We start from the raw sequence: 22,208 nt of genomic DNA on the forward strand, positions 1-22,208 counted from the left end.
GAGAGGTTAAATTTACAACATTAATATAAAACTGTAGAAGAAATAAGCAGCAGAAAGGACTGGTTGATAAAAACAAACCTGTGCATGGTGGGTGACTTTGGCATGTGGCTATAGTCATCCATGCTCTTCATGCCACTCATGTGTTGCAGCTTGGAACTCAGTTCATTAATAATGCTGGCTTTCACACCAGAAAGCGGTGAGTGAAGTCTGCGGCTTTCCAAAACGATCCCACCTCTCTGGAGTCCACCTTGCTCGTGTTCCTCGATGTCACCCCAGCCCACTGATCGAGTGTCTATGGGCCTCTCTAAGCAGGCAGCCAGGGCGGAGCTAAAGCCATCCTCCATTTTGGACCGACTGTGCTTGTGCTTCCTTTCGTCTACGAGAGCTCCGTCTAAACCGGCCTCGTCTGGGATGCTTTGTCTCTGTAGCTGCAAAGGAGCAGGGTTGGTGCTGTTCTGCCTACGTAGTGCTACAGGCGGACCCCTCCCTCCCCCCTCCTTGTAATGAGTCATCTTTGGAAACACAGGGTTTGCCAGTTTGGCGCTGTGCACCTCAAATGTTTGCCCACCTGAGTAGGTTGTGCAAGGATCCTGATGTTCACCGCCTTTTTCTCCCTCTCCCCCTCTCCCATCTCCTCCAACCCCTCCTCTCTCTCCTCTCAACCCGCTCAGTCCCAGCATTTCCAAATGGTGGTCACTGCTGCTGTGGCTGTCCAGCTCCTCAATCCCAGAATCCACCACTGCATCCTGCCAATCTCCGCTCTTGTGTATAATAGTGGTGTGATGAGTGTAGTCAGCAACTCTTCCCCCAGTGCTGAGGCCGACCTTGGGCCCGGCCATGGTCATGCTGTAGTCTGAGGATGCTGGAGAGGTTGTGGTGGTGGTAGCGGCGGCAGTTGCCGTCATGGTGGTGGTCGCATACGTCATGGTGGTGGTGAGTGCGGCTGTGCCTCGGTCCTGGGCTGTGGTATGAACGCCTACTGAGAAGTCGTTCGAGCCGCTGTAATAGGGGTGAGAATGGGACATGGGTTGGGGTCTGTGTAGTGACGAGGCGGGCAGAGCAGCAGCCGAGGCAGAGGTGGTGGAGGACGGAGGAAATATCTGTGGGGACGGATAAGATGGCGAGAGAGCTGACTGTGTGAGGTTAGCCACCTCGCTGTCATAGGAAGTCAGGCTGGAGGCAGCCGAGTCGCCGCCCTGCGAAGACTGCTGGGGAGCGTTTGAGGACTTGGTAGATGGAAGTGGGGGTGGAGGAGGTGGAGCAACAGAAGCAGAGTGTTGCCTCTGGTGCTGATGATGCTGAGAATACTCCTGCACTCTCTCGTTCTTACCATTAGCAAACTGTAAGGGAGGGGGCAAGGGATCTGCAAACACAAACTCATCATCTACGTCTATTGAGGGAGCTGGTGGTGGTAGAACCATAAGTCCCAGACCTCCACCCCCCCCAGCTCGTGCCTCTCCCATAGTGTCATGTGTCTGTGCTGGGGCTGTTGGAACAGTGTACTGGGGTACGTAGCTGGTGTTGGGAGTGCTTTCCATCTGCAAAAAGGAAGGTCTGCGGGGGGCGGGTTGATTTGGTGGGGGAGGAGGCTGTATGTTTGGAGCAGGTCGGCTGTCGTACACCTCCTTTTCTCTCTCCCTGGGGCTCTGTGGGTAATACGGGGTTGAAAACTGGCTGGTTCTGTCTTCAGAAAATCTAACTCTAAGACCCTCCCTGGGTCCACCCTCCTTTTCTCTCTCTATCCTCTCCCCACCTCCTCCTCCCAAGCGCAATATCCTTGGTGACTGTGGCCGACTCAGAGATGCAGGTGAGGTGGTGGTGGTGGGGGAGGTCAGGTGGAGGGACACTGGAGAAGTGTAGGCCGATTGTGTTGGGGTTGCAAAAAGGGAAGGTGTCGGGGTCTGAACAGGGGTGGGGAAGGCTCCCACTGTGGACAACTGCCGGCCAAAGTGTCTCTCCTCTCGGCGTGTCCTGCGGTCGTCCTTTAAGGCTCGCTCTCTTGCAGCCAGGGCCAGGCCAAGTGGAGATGAGGGGTCCAGAACTTTCCCTGTAAGTGGGTGGATGAAGGTAGTAGTTGCTTGGATGCCATACACTGAGGGAGCAGACTTGGGCTGACCATCCTGACTGAGGACCGGGGAAGAATACTCAGGCAGGCCAAAGGCTGGGGGCATGCTGCTGGAATAGTTGACATAGTTGTCTCCAGAGAACATGCCTTCATCTATAGACTTGGAAGGCCGAAGTCGAGGGGTGGGCACCTCCATTTGTAAAGGCTGAATTCGCACCCCTGGTGCTCCTCCCTCTCCTGCTCCTGCTCCACCTCCTGCCTCCCCTTGGATGTCCTCCTCAGACGAGAGGAAGAAAGACGCACTCTTTCTTCTCATATCTCTAAAACGTTCTCTTTCCCTGCGCGCTCCTCCTCCTCCCCCAAATGTCACACCAAATGTTGAGGTGTAATCCAGGTTTTCCAGGTTTTGTTGCGAGGAAACAGAAGTGGCGACAGTCGATGAGGGCAAGGAAGTGGATGTAGGGGTTGGAGGTGGCAATGGGCTGAGTGGCGAAGGCAGGCTGCTATTGGGGATGTCTGGGGTTGCGTCTTCGGAGGTGTGGTCCTCCACGTCCTGGGTGTGCTCAGCCTCCATGCTGCTACCCTGGCTGCTTCGACCACTGCTGCTGGTGGAGGGCGCTTTGACAATGATGGTGGGAATAGGGATGGAGCTCTTCTCTTTGGCTGCACCTCCTTTACCCCGATGCTGTCTCAGCCCATCCTCCACTTTCGACTGCTTCATCAAAGCTCCTCGACCTCCCCTCCTTGCCACCCCCCTGCCAACCCCTCCACCCTGCTCCCGATTGGACACATGTGGGTGATGTTGCGGTGCCTGTTGAGCCTTAGGCTTAGCACTTGTTGGTGGCGTGGCACTGCTGTAGCCTCTCCTTAACCCTCCCATCTTGCCACCACCCCTCCTGGACACCTCTGGCTCTCTGGTGCACAGTCCTTCTGATTGTCTGCGGAGGGTGCTGACCATGACCTGCTGATTCATCCCACCAGGTCCCCCCCTCTCCCAGCCAGCTTGAGTCGAATGCCCTGGCTGAGAGTGGAGCTGGTAGTGGGCTTGCGATACAGGGGGTATCGGCATTGCGGGCCCTCTCACAGGATGAGGGCCTGCAGATAAAGGTGGCTCTGGGGCAGACGTGTTAGGCGGTGGGGGGATTTCCTCCGGTCCCGGCACTGACAGGCTACGAGCCAGCTTCATAGCTGGTGGGTGGAGATACTGCCTTTCCTCCTCTGTTACACCTGAGCACAAAAACACGAGCAGTTATAAAAACGTTGAAAAAAAAATCTCATATATTAAGCTGGCAGAAATCTTTCCATGACAATAGGCGTTACCAATAGATTTTTGACGCATCATGACTGCATGCTGAGGACCGTGGCCGGGTTGAAAATGAGCTTGGTTGTAGCCAAAACCTGGTCCGGGCTGTACCATACTCACGGAGGATTGCTGCTCGTACGGTTGCTTCCGGTGTCCAAACACATTTTAAACGGAGGAAAAGGGAGCAAGAGAATTTAAAGGAGGGAGTAAAGAGAAAAGAGGAAGAAAGGAAACGTTTATTCATTTGTTATCAAATCAAATTGATGCTGGCTGTTGAGCTAATGTTAAGTACATATACAGTACAGTACAGTACATTGCAAATACAGAGGAACCAGTCAGTCTGCGTATTTGTGCATCAGGCAACGGAGCACAGATGAATGGACACAACCTGACTCACACTTAAACAAATGTTTTTGTGTGGGTGGTCTGTTGTCAATCATTTTCCCTTAAGTGCAGGAGGGCAGGAGAAACCACACAGAGCTAAAAAAAAAAAAAAAACAACAACCCGCGAAAGACCAAGTTGCTTTACAGACACCCAGCATTAGTCACTTCCATGACTAAATATGTGCTACTTCCCAATGCTCTTTTGTATATGTAAATCGGTACTACGGCACAGGGGGGGGATTCATAGCTGTATTATTTGTTCACATTTTGTTAACAGAAATTATTCCTAAAAAGCAAGCAGGACCCCCAGTTATAATGATGACCACAGCTGGGACCATTTCCCCCAAATTCCCAACAATACCTCATTGGAGACATTGGGAACAATGCTCTTGCTCCGGTCCCTCTTGCCTCCATGACCTCTCTGGCCCTGGTTGTCTGATGTAATAGTGTGTTGGGCAGCAGCCAAGATTTCATCCAGTTTGTCTGAAACAAGGACAGAGCAGGAGCGGGCGTGAAAAAAGCCAGAGAGGTAGTGGAAGGGAGCACAACAAAGGAACATGAAAGGATTTCAGTGAGCCTCCTCCTGTGCCCTTAAGGTTTAAAAACACCCTCTTACAGTATGACAAGAGCGGTGAGAGCGATTTCTTACTTAGCGCCATCTGATAGACTGTCCTCTTCTTATCAGGACCCTGAGAGGACTCGTATTCTGGAAAAGGAGGGGAAAAAAAGAGCATCAAACAGGCTGACTTTTAATTAAAGCTCAGGGGCTGATGGAGGTAATGATAAAGGTTGATATTCACCTGCTTTCTTTTTCCACGGAGAGGCCGCTGTTGCATAAATAATTCGGGAAACAGAAATTAGGTGTGACTAGAACAGCTATGTAGTCATGTGTATAAAGCAGATGAAAGGATGAAATACATACTCAGACACATGTGATGGTGTGAATGCTGATGTGATGAGAGGGATGGTGATGGGGACAAAAATGATCATGAGAGCACACAAATCCTTGATTCTCCCACCTTTGTCCACTGTATGCAGCACATGTGGATTATAGGGGAAAAAAAAGGAAAACAGCTGTTGTCGAATGATGGCATTAGAAAACATCATTTCACATCATGCAATTGCTTTTATGCCTCTTAACATCACTGTTTAATTAACAGCTTTATTTTCATCAAAAGCAAAAAAAAAAAATCCAAAGACTCCTTCCCCATCAAGCTATTGCTAGTGAAAAAAGTGATAATTTTCTTGGCCTTTTGCGTCAACTCGGTTAATATTTAATGCTGTGTTTCCCTTATAGTACCACGGTACTAAACCATCCTCCTGCAGAAAAACTGCTAGCCCACCTAAAAGAAGCTGTATCAATGTGATCCCTCAGAAGGAAAACTGTGTGGGACTCAAATTTAATCTATTTTTTGGTTTCATTCCTTCGTCCTCTCTATCATCTTACCCATGTCTTCCAGCTCTGATGTCATCGACTTGGAGCGCAGGGCAATGGCAGGAGGAGTCAGTCTTTTAGTCTGCTGCGGGGCTGCCAAGGGAAGCCAGCCAAATGCAGACTTAACGTTTGGGATTCTTGTATAAACACACAGTCGCTAACGACAACCACATTGCAACAGGCTTTTAAGGCGAAATAAACATGCAATCAGCTTTATCATCACATCATAAACCCAGGAGGGAAGTGACATACGAGGAAAATGTTACTCTTACCTCTCTTCCGAACCGTGTCCTCCAGTTCAGGGTTTCGAGCGACCATCACAACTTTCACCATGAGACTGTTGCCGCCCTGCCGGATCATGTTGACCACCTGCCGATGGCCAACCTTCACCACGTTCTGGCCGTTCACCTGAAAGACACGAAGACGGGGACAGGATGCAGAATGAGAGGATGCGTTGCATTCATTTCCATTTAAGTGAAAAATCCATTCAAGGGGTGGACGCAAAAACAGACACTTCACAGTGCAGACTCCCGTGGGAGTCTACTTGTGACATCCAATGTTTGGCGTAGGTTGGTGATTTTATTAAGCCTTAGCCCAAACATACATATTCTTGCTGGGTTTTGCACAAATGCAGCAGCAATTCAGGCAGAGACTAAAGTACATTACAGTCACAAAAGCTTGGGCAGCTACATAAGTGACTCATATTAGGTTGAATACTAATTAGCAGTATGTGTCAGCTTTAATAGAGATTTGACAATCACCAATTTTAGTTTTCAAGGCAGCCGGGACTACATACAGAATATGTACTTTGAAACAGTTTGTAATGCACAATGTCTACAGTGTCTGTTCTTCATTTCCAAAATTTTCTACAGTCACATTTGACAATATGTAACTTTCTAATGTGACAGTAAAATGTAAAATAATGTAAAATAATTTCGGCAATAGGGAGGATCGCACCTTTTTCATTGCCACTTCACACCCCAAATGCCTCTACTGGCACTATAAAACTTGGGTGAGTGGGTACATTCTCCTGGGAAAGTGCACAACACACTACATTACACGCTAGCTTAGTATCCTCCAAGCTCTATAGATCTACACGACTCTGTGTATTCTCCAATGGACATGATGGCAGAGGCTGGTGAGAGCTGGTGTCTCTCCTTGGTGTTGGACTAGTACGTAATACTGGCTGATCGCTATGTCTGGTTTGTTGCAATTGCATAGTCTTTAGCTGTTGGCAAAGTTGTCGACTTGCAAGTCTTTGATCATAAATTAGCCCTTATTGACAGGGGTGGGTTAGTGGCTGTCTAGCTATGTTGGCTAGCTTGCCACGTTTGCATCATTTACTGTCAGTGGAATCCAATTTTTGTGAGCTTAATTTAGTTGAAGAGCTGTTCTTTGTCCGTTAGCATCCCATTTATTCTGACTTGACATGAGTGTGCCGCACAATTGCTGGTTTGCATTTAAATTATGATTTTGTGTAATTGCCACTTGTGGCCACAGAGGTCACTGTTGCTGTTGCTCGGCAAAACATACATATCGCTGCTTTAAAGGAACACGCTTAAACCAGTTGCTTTCAGTGCATGAACAGTGAGGAAAGCTCTCGTGATGAGATTGTGTTAAAAAAGTGTAATGTAATGTTCTGTGTCCTGTAGCTTGTTGTCCTTGTTGCATGATGATCCATCAACATGTGTATCCCAGTTTGGAGAGTTCTTCCTGTTTAGTTCTTGGAAAGCCAGTTATTTGTTTCGATGGAAATTAGAAATACACAACACCAAACCATTAAATGGACCCAGAAATGCAAAGTTCATCAGTAGTGAAGAGGCTATTATGCTAAATCCAAACATACATTTGGGATGAATTTTGTTAGTAAACTCGGGACCTCAGATTAGGTTAAATACCGGGTTTAACCTGTGTGTTAGTGTTAAGTCTACTCAACCTCGATGAGGAAATCTCCCATCCTCAGGCCTGCTCTCCACGCCACACCGCCCTCATCAACAGACTCCAGGTACTGTAGCGCGGGGAAGGCTGGCGTTGGAGTGAACTCCTCTATGGGAGTCTGGGCTGCAGTGGATAAGACAAGAGGGATGACCACAAGTGGACCCATATAACAGGAACGTGGATTTGATAATGGCACAGTAATAGAGAGATTAGAATGGCAGAAAAAGAGCATATGAGACTGAGAAATCCCGAGAGATTGAGGGATATGTACAGAATTTTGGAGAAGAGGCTCACCTTTGGCTCCCCTAAGAACAAACCCAAAGCCCTCATTGTCTTTCTTCTGTAGGAGCACTGTCTTCTCCTTAATGATGTAGTCACTTAGAAGGAGTAAAGAGGGAGCAGAGGATAGGGGGAAACGGGGATGAACAGAGACAGGGTAAAAAAGAGAGAGAATAGGAAAGAAAGAAAGCTATATGACTTCCATAGCCACAAAAAAAAGTCTTATTGTCATGCAAATAATGCATTTTCTCAATGTGGAAAACAGCTACGCTGCATCACATTATGAAATCACACTGCAGCAAAAGATAGGTTGGCTTGAGAATGTCATACAAAAAGCGCTGGTGCACAAAGGGATTGATGGCAGGGATACAGTTAGTGTCACAAAGGGGGGAATTGTATATGAGATGACATTCCATACTATGGACTAATCCAGCCCAAGCTGACAAACACTGAGCCAGGGGGGAACAGCACATTAGAAAAATGTGCACATCCACTGATAATGGAAACTTCCAAATGCACCTAAATCGCTGCATTAGCTTTCACCGCCTCTGGCAGCTTTTGCAAGGATACTGCTTCACCGACTCCTGCGCACCACTACCGGTCATACATGACACTTCAAATTAGAAGAATAAGTCGGACAGGCCTCTAATCTCCCACTACAAACAGCTCCTCTTACTCAAAAACCACAGCCTGAGAGGACGGAAACAGCGATCACAGACGTCGGAGTAGTGGCTCAGCAAGCTCCTTCATTATTCTATTACCATGTCTGGGACTTTTGGCCAGGCTGCTTTACAACCCTTTTTTCTAATACAGGACTAGTTCAATGGACTCCATGGAACCACACACAGACACATCTCATGACTCATTTGCTGGACTTGACTTTCTGACAATGTCAATTCACCCTGCCTCTATTAGAGAACCTGGGGCTTGAGCAGAGCTGTATGGTTTAAGAAGAATTCCAGATATTTCTCTCCTAGGCAGCTCGTTTCTGTGTTAGTTTGTGCGCCCCTCTTCTTAAATGATAGGATTGGATCAATTGAGTGTGTATTCATACAAGAAGCTTCTTGAGAAGTCGTGAACATATGTAGGATTTTTTTTAGTTGAATCTGTTAGGGACTGCTTGAGTCAGCAAACCCAAAACCCAAATAGTGGCATGAAATCCAACATAAGCTACAACCTAAACACTCATTTTAATTGGCTGCCAAGCAATGACGTCTGCAGCCAGGCACTGATTGGGGTAACTAGGCCATAAAAAAAAAAAAAAAAAAAAAAAAAAAAAAAAAAATTAACATTTAAAAATGACAATGTTTGAATTCACTTTTAGGTTTTAGGCAGCAGACAGCTTTCTTTTCTTTCTTTTTTTATGTCTGGCAAAGAACTCCATCATTCAAACTTATTTCTGCCTCAACCACTTCTGAAACACCCACCGGTATCAAAATAACAATAACAGAATAATATTATATTCCACACTGTCTCTTACAGTACAGACCCAGCAAGTTCTTGTGAATCGAATCCGGCAGAGCGCATAACAAAGTTACTGCAGAGGTACAGAGGAGTCATGAGCGTTGGCCTACAGGCCGAAAGATCCAGACTTCAAGCCGTAACTTTAGCACTGAACAGACGAATGCTAGTTTCCCCTACTGAGGTCCGTCTCTTGTGTGTTCTCCATCAATGTTACTGTTTCGCCAACGCACAGCCGCCTTCCAGCCATCTGCTCCTCACACCTCATTCCTTTTTCTCTCACCCTGTCCTCCATCACACTTTCCCTCTCTGAGGATCAAAGTAACACAGAGTGGGTGGACAGATCCATCGGGCCCTTCATCCATCCTCTTGTACAAGGGGGACACATGGCCGGTGTTAGTCCTCCGGGTGCTTCTGAGTTGCACAGTTAGCTTACAGTGAAACACCTTATCTCCTTTACATACGTAAGCCATTCCACTCGTCTGTCACTTCCAGTGACCACCACTGCCCTGCCAAGTGGGACCATAAAAAGCGCAAACGTCCCTGCTTAATTGCTGTTGGCTAGTAGGACACGGTGTCTCTGAACTGGCTGCATTGAGGTTGTAAACCTACTTTGAGACGATAGTTATTATGTACCCTCCTGAGTCATCCTCTCTTCTATCCACAATCACTGAGAAAAAAAGGCAGCTTTTTAACCATTCACCTGCTGAACGTGGATGCAGAGAGACCGGCTGTGCAGGGACATTACCCACACAGCACAAGTGAAGCTTTTGACAGATGTTACTGACACACTGTGGATGAAGACGTGGTAGACAGATGAACAGCACATAAATATATGTACAGGAGACACTCCCACAGCAAGCTCTACGACATACACACTTATATGTGAAAACCACATATGTTTGGTTCAGTGTGTATAGTTTCATGCACACGCACATCAAGACAAATGCATGCACACACAAACGTGCACAGAAAAGACTGGTGTCTCAAAATTCGAGCTCAAAAGAAAATGAAAAACCGCACTCTCGCCACTTACTGACTTATTCACTTTCATCCTTCAGTACAGTCAAAATATCACACATTTTAATGACACAGTGAGATACATAAAAAAAAATACAGAATGTGACAATTAAAGGAACAGGAATATATGGGAAGTCCTTGTAAATAAAAAAAAAATCTGCTTACAGAATTTATGAGTCAAAGAGAATGAAATACACCCACACTGTCTGACTGAAATGCATCAATATGTGCTCTCTTTCATGCACGAACACACATACAAACGCACACAAACGGTGTTCAAAAGCACACGGAAAGAAAGCACAGAAATAAACATGCTGCAGAGTCTCCATTCAATAGCTACTTCCGTTCCACAGATATGCACATGCAAAGGAAAAATACAAAATCTAACACACACGGACATATCCTTGTATGCACACACGCAGACACACACACATACACACATACACGCACAGACAGAATACATAGCTTATTAGTCTGTCTTTGAAAAGGCACGGCCTCTCAATAGCATCATCTACCTCTCCCCTCTCTCCATTGTCCTCTCCTCACATCCATAGCCAGCCAATGAATGAGGAAACAGCCGCTACCTGTAAATGAACCACACGCTCCTGTTTCTGGGGCCCAGTGACGGCCACGAAGAAGAGAGGGAGAGAGAGAAATCTCTCTCTCCGCATCCCCCCATTGCCATGTCCCCCCCTCCTCTCTCTCGCGCGCGCTCTCCACCACCTCCTCCCTCCTCCTGCCTCCCTCCTCCTCCTCCTCTTCCTCCTCCCGGTCTTCCAGCGAGAGCTCAGTCAGAGAGAGCCGCGAGAGTGGAGGAGAAAGAGCGAGAGAGGTGGCGAATGAGAGGGAGAGGGAGCGTGTGATGGTCTGCACCCCGCACACTTCAGACAAGGCAAAGACAATGCGAAGGAAAGACGGAGAGAACACCAGCGATTATCACAACAGGGAGAGAGAGAGAGAGAGAGAGACTGTGTGTGTGTGTGTGTGTGTGTGTGTGTGTGTGTGTGTGTGCTGGTGGATGACAGGAAGAGGGTTTGGTTGCAAAATAGAGGGGAGTTGGAGAGCTGAATTTACGGGGTGGGGATGCGGGGGATGATTCTACATGGAAGGCAACACAGGGACAGACAGCGCTTGCATTTGCACATCCACTGACTGGTAGATCACAGATACACTAACAGCTGATTCCCACCCTGGGTGTACAGACACACACACACACACACACACACACACACACACACACACACACACACACACACACACACACACACACACACATATTTTCCAACTTCGCTCTCCCTCCTCTCCTCTGAAACAGAGCTGTCATCACCACACAGGCTAACAAACACTCTCCTTCTCTCCATCTCCCTGTGAAACAGTAATTGACATTCTCCCAAATGCCTAGCTGCAGTGACAAAATATGCTCTGGATCACCGTGCTCTTAATTGAGCACCACTTCACCACGGTGCTGCAATTACGCCTAACCAGCTTAGCACAGGTAATATAACCCCAATGGCTGCTGCTTCCATTTGAAACACAAGCACAGCCCGCATCAAAGGGAGAGCCTTTTTCTTTTTTTTTTTTGAATGACAGTGAAGGCTGCTCAGCACAAGGGCAATGTCAACTATAATGTGTAAGAGGGTGTAAAACCTCGACTGGTAAGTCCTTCTCACTCGCCCAGGGACCTAAACAGCGCTCGGAGCTTCAGCCTCCTCATGACTCATCAGCTGGATGATGTATGTACACACAAAGACACAAGCTACTTCACATTCACATGCACACTAACTCTAAACAAACACACAGAGCTTCATAACCCACAACCACAGCTGCCCAGGGCTGGACTGCAGCTTCAGGCAGATGAAGAAACAGCAAGAAGACCCCTCCCCTCCCTCCCCCCCACCCACCCCTCTCTCTTTCATTATGGCATTACAGAGAGACGAGAGAAGCATGTGGATGGAAATATGAAAGAGACAACTGCATCTGTCTGGTGGAGTCAAAAAGGGGCAGAGCTGAAAATGACATGGCTGCTCTTTGTTCTTCTGAGCGCTGACGTGTTCGCACAGCGCAACAATGGAGGACAAGCAGTGTTCAGGATCAACAGAAAACAGACAGGAAGACGTGGAGGCACAAGAGGTGAAATAAGTGCACACAATTGCACTCACACACACACACACACACACACACACACACACACACACACACACACACACACACACACACACTCACACACGCACGCACGCACACGCACACACACACACACACACACACACACACACACACACACACACACACACACACACACACACACACACACACAACAACCTCCTGTCAGTTACTCACAAAACAACCATGTGGACTGTTTCAATCACCTTGACTGGCCTCTATACCAATAAACAAAGTTTGTGCCCACGCTAATGTGACAATCCACAACTAATACTACATGAGAGGCTGCAGCCAATCAGGTTTAGTTAACTTTTATTAAACCATCTATTTTCTAAACCCAGCATGCACATGGTGAGAAGTCTGAGACAGCCAAGAACAAACACTGCCAACTTCACATTTACACTTCCAGCATCTTAGACCTTAAAAAAAACACTGTTTTACTTCAAGGCAGCTTGATTTACTGCAGGATTGAAACAGACAGATGATTATTTCTGCCCTAACTTCGTTACTGACTCCTACTCTCGCGGCTGATCTCAAACTGTAAAAGTCACAGCAGCTTTTCTTACCTCGGGCCATCAGTGCCGTCGTAGGCTCCAACTGTCACGTTACGGAAGAGCTTCCTCTTGGCTTTCTCGCTGCGTGTCTCTGCAGGGTGCATGCAAGCAAAACACACGTCCGATTTAAACCTGCATCTTCCGTCACGACACCTTTCTGTCTTTTTGTAGACGTGTTGTGTCTTCAGCTCGACACACAAATCAATGAAATACACATTTACACTCTGCATTTGTGTCTTCAACATGGCATATGGTCTTCTTACAGCGTGAACAGTGCAGCTGTGAAAATGGGTGAAAAGTGAATAACTGTGTAGTATGTGTGCCACTGTGTGCTGCAGAACGGCCTGCTGGTAAACATGAGTGTGACATGTGCCGAGTGTTACAGTGATTTAAAGGATGATTCTAGCCCGAGGAAATGTGTAACCCATTTTCCAGCATGTCCCTTTTCCGGTCATGTGCTACTCTAATACAGTATGTCATGTTAACCCACCTTTTGACATTGTGAATGTTATAACAGTATTTCTTTACTGAAGACATTTATATATGAAGAAATAAAAAAACAAGAAAAAAAGATTCTTATCAGGCAAAGGATTCCAATTTTTTTTTAAATTTAATTTTTTTTTTTTTTTTTTTACTTCTATATCTGTCAATTCAATTCAGTTAAATTCAAAAGGTTTGTTTAGCATTAAATTTTTAAAAAAAGCAATGTTGCCAGAGCACCAAATTATAGTTTGTCCAAATATTTGGCCACAATGGCAGTAATAATCCCTGAGGTCGTAGCATGGTAATACATATTGGGCAGAAATGCTTTTTTAATTTGAAGAAGTCATTACATTTCTTACACAGTTGAACTTGTTAAAGTAAACGTTCCTTATTTTATTGAATGTTTTAGGAATAAGCGCATCTCTGTTTCAACGTCACCTAAAAGGCACCATATATTCTTGTTTTCTTTTGGTTATCATTATTTTTTTGTGTCTTCCTTTCTCAATTTCTAATTCCTAGTCACTGAACCTGTACTTGTTTAGTATGTATCTCTGCTTTCTATCTCTGACAGTATACTGAAAACTCACCTTTTTAGAGCTGCTTTTGATGTGTGATAAAGGCTGCGAGATTTATATTTAGTTGTTTGTGTCATTTTTAATCATTTTAACCTGTAAAGTGTTTTTTAGTATCTTGAAAGGCGCTATGTAAATATAATGTGTTACTATTATTATTATTACTACAATAAAGGGATATTATGCTAATCTCATTTTAGGGATCGATAACATCCTGATCTACTTTGGTTTTAGTGTCTTCTTTCCAAAGTGATGATGATGGGTGTTTGGAAAACAGGGCTATTGTGTGTGTCTTTCACTATCTCATCACAAAACTCAAAGGCGCTCTAAAGAAAAGTCTAAACATGTCATGGACAAAGAAATATATTAATATATAATAGTGTGGTGACATTCCCACAAGTTTTCTCTCACCTGATCGAATGTCTTTGCCGGGAGCTGCCACCTCTTGAACACAGTCTGAAGGAAACCAGCCGGTGCGTCCTTTCGCCGTTCCCTCCCAGTATCCTCCCTCTCCTACACTTAACACTGGGACAGATTGGTTGACAGATAAACAGGCAGACAGACATAGATGGGTAGAGTTTAGCTTGGGTAGTTTATCCCCTCTCACTGTCTTTCTTGTTTATCTTTGGCTACCTTTTTATCATAGCACCGTTCAATCCACTGAGAGTATCCTGGAACATGTATTGCTTTGTGGTGAGCTGAATGTATGTCTGCTGATGCTTCTCATTTCTTTTGTTTACAATCCTCTCTTCCCTCATGTACATTTCTGCCTTGCTGTTGGTGTTTTAGAGACAGTACCTCATGTTTTTCTGTATTGAAACTACACCAGAAATATCTCAACTTTACACCAAATGATCTGCAGTTTAGGATGTTTAGCTAATTATCTCAAACCTTGCACAGTTTAACAACCACATGATTCCTATGTCACTACTGTTAAATTGTTTTGTATTCTTATATTTTATGGGAACATTTTTGGCTCCTCTCACCTTTAACTTTGTCTCCTTTGTTAAGTGAGAGCTCTCTGTCTCCAGTAGCAGAGTGGGCACGAGTGGCCACGTACACTCGCCCTGGCACAGCGCTGTACATACGCTTCATCTGACCTCCCCCGCTGCCCACTGAGGGTGCACTACAAAGGTAGAAGGAGAGAAAGACTCTTTTACAAAACCGTGAGATAAGGCTGTGTCCTACACTGTGGAAAAACAAGTGAGAAGGCACACGGAGGTCAGAGGCAGTCAGGAGCTGAGTCATACAACTCAGTCATGCCAACAGTGAGAATGAATGCTGCAATCTTGTATTTACTAACAGTGTCCAGCATTCAGTGTGTCAGGTAGATAGCAAGTCCTAACAATTCTATGATATAATTCCACATCTAAGTATACTGGCGGCTATTAAACAATAAATTAAATATAAGGTATAACTTAATGTCTTTTAGTATACAACGGAATTATTAGAGAAATCAGACATTTCTGAATGGGTAATAATGTAAAGCATGTGGAGGTGGACGTCAGAATGCTATCACTACATCTTGAAATAAAAACATCACTTGTTGTAAGTATCATACATTCTGTATTACCAAGGATTTATAAGTATATTTTTAACCACTCTAATGTTGGTTTGTTGATCGGTCCATTGCTTTAAAAAGGTTTTAGTCCAGAGTGAAATTTCTCAACAACTGCTGGATGGATCGGGTAAAACTTTTGTTCGTACATTCAAAGTTCCGACAGATGATGAATTCTCATGATTCCTGTGATGGAGCATATCTATGACCATAATCACGTCAATTTTTTAACAGTTAATTTGTCCACTTCTACAAAACTAACTGAATTCAGCCGCACTTTGTGTTTAGTGCTAATTAGCAATCGTAGCACACTAACCAAAAATAGTGAAAATAGTAGACATCTGGCATCTGTTGCCAGTGTAAGATTGTTGGCATGCTAAAGCTGCATTTAGCTTAAAGTCCTGCTATATTTAAATAAAGCTTCACTGAGCCAAAAGTGTGGCTGTAGACTCCTGTCTTGTATATCATTATGATACAAAGTTATAGCCACTGATCTATTGTACTACCATCTGACATTTTTTTATAACTTTTTTTCAGGCATCAGAGACAGTATTTTGAAAATTTGTGTTGTTTTACAGAACAATGTCCATTAATACCATACTAAATATGTGACATTCTTGCAATTCAAAATAGTACAAAGTATATGCAACAGAGACAGAAATAGTAAATTACTTGTATACAGCTGATGGTAACAGGAGATAAGCGAGTCCCTCCCTCTGGATGGCCTTAAAGGACCCGGGGCCTCATTTATAACTGTTGTGTACGGACAGCATGGGGCATAAAAAAGGTGCACAAGGCTCCACACGTAAAAGTCAGGATTTATAGAAACTAAATTGACGGGAGAACCTGTGCATCTTTACGGAAACTCCAAACCATGAGTAGGAACTTTCTGGAGACAGTGGAAATTGGTGACGCAGATGGTGAGGTGGTGAATTGAAGCCAGAGTGTAGATATTATATGTGAGTTATCATTATGTGTGTAATGATGCCTCTCACATGTTTAAATTAACTTCATATCACATGTTATATAGATCCATTTTTATCATAAACTATTCAATCCAGCAGTGTAATCTGTGCTTGTGCTGTGAGTCTGTAGACTCCTTTCAATTACAAAAGAATTGCAGAACAAAGCATTAATATGTTTTTAATAATATCTTCTTATACTGTGTGTATATATATCACCAAGTAAGAGTTTTCACATAGTTTTTCCTCTCCAATGACAACAACTGCTGTCAGGCACACAGAGCACAGCGCACTGGAGACACCGTGGTGGCTCGACACTCAGAGGCCATTCTAGTTTCCAGCAGTGAGAGCTTGGATGTGTCCTTAAAACCACCAGTTGCAGATGATGGGAAGCATTTCTTTTTTGGCAACAACCTTTGAATCTGACTTTGAATCTTTTTGGAATTCAGGTACTGTCCTGTCAGATGAACTCACTGCCTTCACTGCAGCAGCAACATGTTGCCACTCACTGCATTTCCTTTTATTTGTCACCCCACTGCATCAACATCCATGAGGTACTTTGCATTGACCATTTATGGTTAAAAGTGGGCGTGTAGAGTACATATGAGACTGTTCTCTGTGCGCACATTTCTAGGTGGACAGTGATTTATAAAGGGAACACTGCATGCGGGTGTATGTGTGCACAGATTTCTAAATCTGTTAATTTTTTGGCTTTTGGACACACGAACACTTTTTGTATTGATCCTACACACTCCTACTCCTACTTTAACAAATGAGGCCCCTAGTCAGAAGAAAATCACAGCAGTCTCCCTCTCTTCATGTACACAGTATATCATCCTACAGGCTCCCTACCCCTGTCTGCCTCGTGGCTGCCGGTGCCTCTCCTCTGTGTCACTTTGGCCTCCTCTTCCTCTGGAGGGGGAGCGAGTACGAGTTCTGGGGCTACTGGAGCTTCTCATGCCAATGGAGGCCCGGCGCTGGCCCTGCAAAATAACATCAAGTACCATAGACAAAGCATCAAAGCTGATCCTGTAACGTATTAGACATAAAAGGCAGAGAAAGCAAAGCAATATCAGAAAAGTATATCTAATATCACAACAACCAGCAGATGAGCATGCAACTATTGGTACTCAGTACCTGTCCTGGGTTGGGATTGGTTGCAGCCTTGATGGGCACGGCCAGAGGGTCAGACTGGGTCATGGTGTTATCGCTATTAGCGCGCAGTAGGGGGTGTGAAGGAAGCGAAGGGAGAGGCAACGTGTGGGAACTCTCTTTTCGTTTAGGAACAAACTTTGGCGATTCCAAAAACGGCACTGAAGATGTGACATGTGACGGTGAGGTTTATGGCGAGGTCAGTAGTGAGAAGTGAGGAAGAAGGGTGAGGTTAGATGTGACAGGATGAGGTTGGATGCGACAGAATGAGGAGGGGGGGGGACATTAGGTAGATTGTTAGGGCAAATACATGATCAATGTGGGAAAGTACACAGCAGGCTGGTGTTGGGAACTGAATGCAACACTTGAAGGCCTCTTCAGAAGAGACAGCTTGGCAGGAAAGCTTACCTACGTCAGAATCTTTGTGGTTTTTGATGATTTCCCCGAGTTCAAAGTGACCAGACATTACAGCTAGCTGCAAACACAAAAAAAAAAAAATTAAAATATTATTATCTCTTGCAATTATTTATTTTGTTGCCTCCTTTTCCTCTATCAATTTGTTATTAAACTCTACAATTTCATTTTTACATTGCAGACATGAAAAAAATGTCAAAACTTAACAGTGAAAGCATGTACCTGAAAAGGGGTCTGACCATGCTTGTTCTTTGCCTCCTTATTTGCTCCCCTATACAGAAGAACACGGACACAGCTTTCCTGATCATTCAGAGAGGGAAAGTGATTGGTTAACACCTTTACAAAAAAAAGCAGTAATTATTATGGTAATAATGGTTTAATGGGAGGGATCATCTCCATACTTGCCTTGTTGTACAGGGCACAAATGTGAAGTGCAGTGTTCCCTGAGGCATTTTGAGAAGCGGTGTCTGCCCCATAAAATAGCAGATGCTCCAAGTGCTGTGCAAAGCCATTCTGGCAAGCCTTTTAATGTCAAGAGTATAATAGAAAAATCCACAAATTGTAAGTATTATAAAGTACAGAAGGAGACGAGTTGAGCTGAAAAGAAAAGTTCCATACAGGACAAAGATGGCAAAAGAGAATCAGGTAGAAAAAAATAGAGAAAAAGAAACACAATGGGAGAGAGCTACAGAGAGAACGAAAGGGAAATGATATGTCTTACATAAACATTTAGATCCTAAATTACTCTCACAGAAAAACAGGTGAGAGCTGATTATATTGCACCATGATGGAAAAGAAAGGAAACAAAGACCATTAAAACAACAGTAATGAGCCTTCAGCAGCCTGAGAGGTTTCCTCATATTTTTCTGCAGGGACTAAAATATCACAAGATACATACAAAGTAAAGAAAGAAAACACGGAGCAGCACGGCAAAACCAAAATAAAATACCATGACAACCAGCTCGCAGCACAAACAGAGATTTACCAGGAAGTCACAGAGACATAATGCAGGCAATGCACCCGTATCTACAGTAAGAAAGAGATAATGTCCAATTCTCTTTCTGAACTGGACTCGTCTTGAGATGGCTCAGATTTGGTTTAGGGAAATATTGTGGTGACGTCATTCACCTTTATGCATTTTTATAAAAATCACGTCATGATTCTCAGTGCCTTTGGCTCTGAAAGGCTCATAGGGATGATAAGATGGAGGGATGGAGGGTACCTTATGTATTTCTTCCATTCCAAACTCCTCTTCATCCCTGTGCTATGGAAAGAGAGAAGAGGGGAGGCAGGAGGGAGATGGGGAGATGAGTGAGGAAGGCAGAGGGGAGGGAGGTGTGAGAAAATGCTGAGAGACCGAGGGTGATGATACACGACATCAACCACATAGATAAGAAATCTTGGTGCATTGCTTAGTTTACATGAACAGAGACAAAGACCAGAGAACTTTTACGTAAAAATATGAGCGGAAACCATTAAATCAACACGTGGACAGACAGATCGATTGACGTGTATTTGTAGTTGATGAGGTCATTATGACTCTAAAATGGGACTACCTGATGGGACTCATCCCAGCCATTCTCATCCCTCGTCCCCAGCCTCGCCCTGTAATAGAGCAAGGTCTCACAGCAAGAAGTGTCACCCCCTATCAGCAGAGTGTGGTACAGTGGGGTCAGGCCACAGGGGTCTCTGTAGTCTGGAGACCCTCCGAAGGACAAGAGAGTCTGGCAAGAGGGCACGTGGAGAGCAAAAACAAAAGAAAACTATTATGTTTCTATTGCGTGTACAGCAATAATAATAATAAAAAAGGTTAAAACATTCAAGAGTTGACTAAAATTAATTTACAGAATGTGAGTAAATAACAAGTGTCAAAGACAAGACATGTCAAAGACATCTATGTATTGTGTTGAATAGATGTCCTGCTAACCAGCTACCACCCCACGCCTCAAAGGGCAATAGTAAGTCACTGTAGCATCCCCCTCAGTCCATCATGAGAAGAAGAAGAAGTAGGTCTTCTAACAGACCACAAATCGTACTGAAAAACATTTCTAAATGTGGCGGTATATTGTTTTGCTGTGGCTGTTTTCTTGCCAGATAAACAAGCTGTAATGGAAACTATAGGCTTAATCGATCACCATTTTTTTTTTTTTAATCAATCCACTACTGTTTGAGACAATCTAACTAATTGCTAGTGCAATAAACTATCCACTTCTTTGAGAGGTTGACTGAAGGCAAACTGCCTTGACGCTGCAGTGACTCACTATCACCTCCTAACGCACAAAGTGGTATTACAAGATAGGACTTAAAGATATTTAAACTTGAACAAAATAATGCTGGCATGTTGTGCTAATTATTTTGTCACCTACATAACAAAATTTTAAAATCAAATACTAAATAGATCAAAACAAATTAAAAAAAAAATGGAATAATACTGTTCTCTTAGCTTTGCTATATGCAATCACACATGTAACAACACACTGTAATACTGCAAATGATTGTGGGAGTGGAGGTGGGATGTGTGTATGTGTGGGGGAGTTGTCTATACAATAGGTTGACTATTAGATGATTACACAATTGCTTTTGGGTTGATAACATGGATAATACTAACGGATAATGGATAATTTAAAGGGCAGAAAAAACAAAACAAAACAAAAGAAGAGAAAAGAAAAGAAAAGAAACTACAAACATTACAAAACAATTTGTTACTTAAAACAGGTCTGGAGAGGTACGTTTTTCAAAGCAACAGGAGGCAGCTATCCGCCATCAAAACAGGCCAAATCCTCAGGAGCATGTCGTTTATTTAAAAAAATAAAAATAAAAAAGGAGCAGTGGTCAACAGTGTAAACTAAACAAAAATAATGTGACAAACATGTAATTTATAGGCTATTAGAAAATTTCTTTTGAAGTAAAATATGACCCACCTTTATTGCAGGGCTAAAGTGGTCATTTATTTACTTCAAAGTTAAAAAAAAAGTTGAATGTGTAATTACAATAATCCCTCTATTTATTTTACCTTATTTGAGTTTGTATTCTGCATGCATGACCTTAACTTGAAGTCCTTACCAGCAGCCCAGCATGATTCTGAGCTCGAACAGCTTTGTGCACTGCTGTCAAGCCATCTCTGCCCCTGAAGTCCAAGTGGGCGCCGCCCTGAACCAGCAACCTGATGCCCTCCACCGACAGACCGGACTGTATGGCCACAGAGAGCGGGGTCTCTGACCCACAGAGAGGTGGTCGAGACAGGAAGGGTGACAGGTAGCAAGGTTAAAGTGATGATCCACCCTCAGAGAATCTTCTACTGCTATGATATTATCACTCAATATTACTTGGAAAATCATTTATTTATAAGAAAAGAATGAATCTATGTACCAAGATAAGAATGTAATTACTCAGTGAGAGGTTGCACACAGTCCTGAGAGAAACTCACCTCCGTTGTCAGGGTCATGAAAATTCGGATCAAGACCTTTCTCGAGGACTTTTGCCATTTTCTCTCCTGCTCCTGTCTGAATGTAATCCATAAACTTCTTTAGACTGGCCTGAGTGCAGAAAAAGATGGTGGAGCATATCAGCGAATGGAACTGAATACCAATCAGTGATGAACTGCATCGTTCAATAGACAGGAAAATAAATACCTTTGTGCTGAGTTTGGCGAGAGCCTTTTCATCCAGATTGGTCTGTTTATAAACTCTGGTTTTGTACCTAAACTGAGGACCAGAAAAAGATTTGTGTGAAAAATGTGAATCATCTCACTGCAACACAGTTCAATTTATCAGTGACAGCCTACATAGGGGAAATGCAGTTACTGCTGTTAATCTGTACTTCAGAAAAAGCACCAGTATTCATGTTTGCTGCGCCTAAACTCTTCCAATGTTTCTAGAAATTCACTTTTAAAGTTAAAGTTCCAGGATATATTTCTTAAAAAGTTTAGATTTTATTTTGGAGGGGGAGGCTTGATTACGTGTGAAGCTGAATTGGTTAAATCTTCTGCCCATCTCACTACTTGAATAAGAATAAAACGCACACACAGCTTTGGAGAAGTGTTTTTGTTTTCTGTCTGGTTGGATGAGGTGATGACAAACGAGAATACCTGTGATTAAACACATTCATATCTGGGGCCGTTTTCTTTTAATCACAGCAAACATTTTATGCCCAATATAAGGTGACATACGTTACGGGATCTCATCCTACATTTCAAAATATAGTTTCTCACTGATAATACATCCCGTCAGGTTATTGTAACACTGGTTTACAATGGAAAACCAGGGTCTAATGGAGGTTCTTTTCTGAACAGCACTGTGAACTGTGCATTTGTTCAAATACTTTGTTTTATTTTCTGTAAATGTTAATTATGTTTTGGCAGCAGTGTGTCCCAGAAGGTTTGTGTGTGTTGTTCCAAATGTTTCAGAGCCTTCTCTTCTCAGTCAGGAATAAAAATCAGGTGTGGAAATCAAAAACATGGGCCTGACAT

At 44.0% G+C, this 22,208-nt stretch overlaps 1 protein-coding gene across 1 annotated transcript in view; it reads right to left on the reverse strand.

Annotated features, from left to right (window-relative positions):
* LOC138202109 (SH3 and multiple ankyrin repeat domains protein 1-like) overlaps positions 1-22,208 on the reverse strand; it is a 45,677-nt gene that overhangs the window by 4,027 nt on the left and 19,442 nt on the right. The window contains exons 5-26 of the mRNA XM_069155847.1: positions 21,373-21,444; positions 21,168-21,276; positions 20,804-20,955; positions 19,297-19,464; positions 18,963-19,004; positions 18,146-18,262; positions 17,963-18,040; positions 17,735-17,801; positions 17,312-17,487; positions 17,027-17,157; positions 14,641-14,780; positions 14,066-14,179; positions 12,612-12,690; positions 7,420-7,502; positions 7,124-7,248; positions 5,460-5,595; positions 5,200-5,280; positions 4,553-4,579; positions 4,402-4,458; positions 4,114-4,235; positions 3,386-3,512; positions 79-3,292 (exon numbers count right to left, since the gene is read on the reverse strand). Of these exons, the coding sequence (XP_069011948.1) occupies positions 79-3,292; positions 3,386-3,512; positions 4,114-4,235; positions 4,402-4,458; positions 4,553-4,579; positions 5,200-5,280; positions 5,460-5,595; positions 7,124-7,248; positions 7,420-7,502; positions 12,612-12,690; positions 14,066-14,179; positions 14,641-14,780; positions 17,027-17,157; positions 17,312-17,487; positions 17,735-17,801; positions 17,963-18,040; positions 18,146-18,262; positions 18,963-19,004; positions 19,297-19,464; positions 20,804-20,955; positions 21,168-21,276; positions 21,373-21,444 (5,417 nt within the window). The remainder of the gene's footprint in view (positions 1-78; positions 3,293-3,385; positions 3,513-4,113; positions 4,236-4,401; positions 4,459-4,552; positions 4,580-5,199; positions 5,281-5,459; positions 5,596-7,123; positions 7,249-7,419; positions 7,503-12,611; positions 12,691-14,065; positions 14,180-14,640; positions 14,781-17,026; positions 17,158-17,311; positions 17,488-17,734; positions 17,802-17,962; positions 18,041-18,145; positions 18,263-18,962; positions 19,005-19,296; positions 19,465-20,803; positions 20,956-21,167; positions 21,277-21,372; positions 21,445-22,208) is intronic.

Source organism: Embiotoca jacksoni, unplaced genomic scaffold, assembly GCF_022577435.1.
Source record: "Embiotoca jacksoni isolate LCO1_2020_lvr unplaced genomic scaffold, fEmbJac1.0.p SCAF_20, whole genome shotgun sequence".
In the NCBI taxonomy this organism is placed as follows: Eukaryota; Metazoa; Chordata; class Actinopteri; family Embiotocidae; genus Embiotoca; species Embiotoca jacksoni.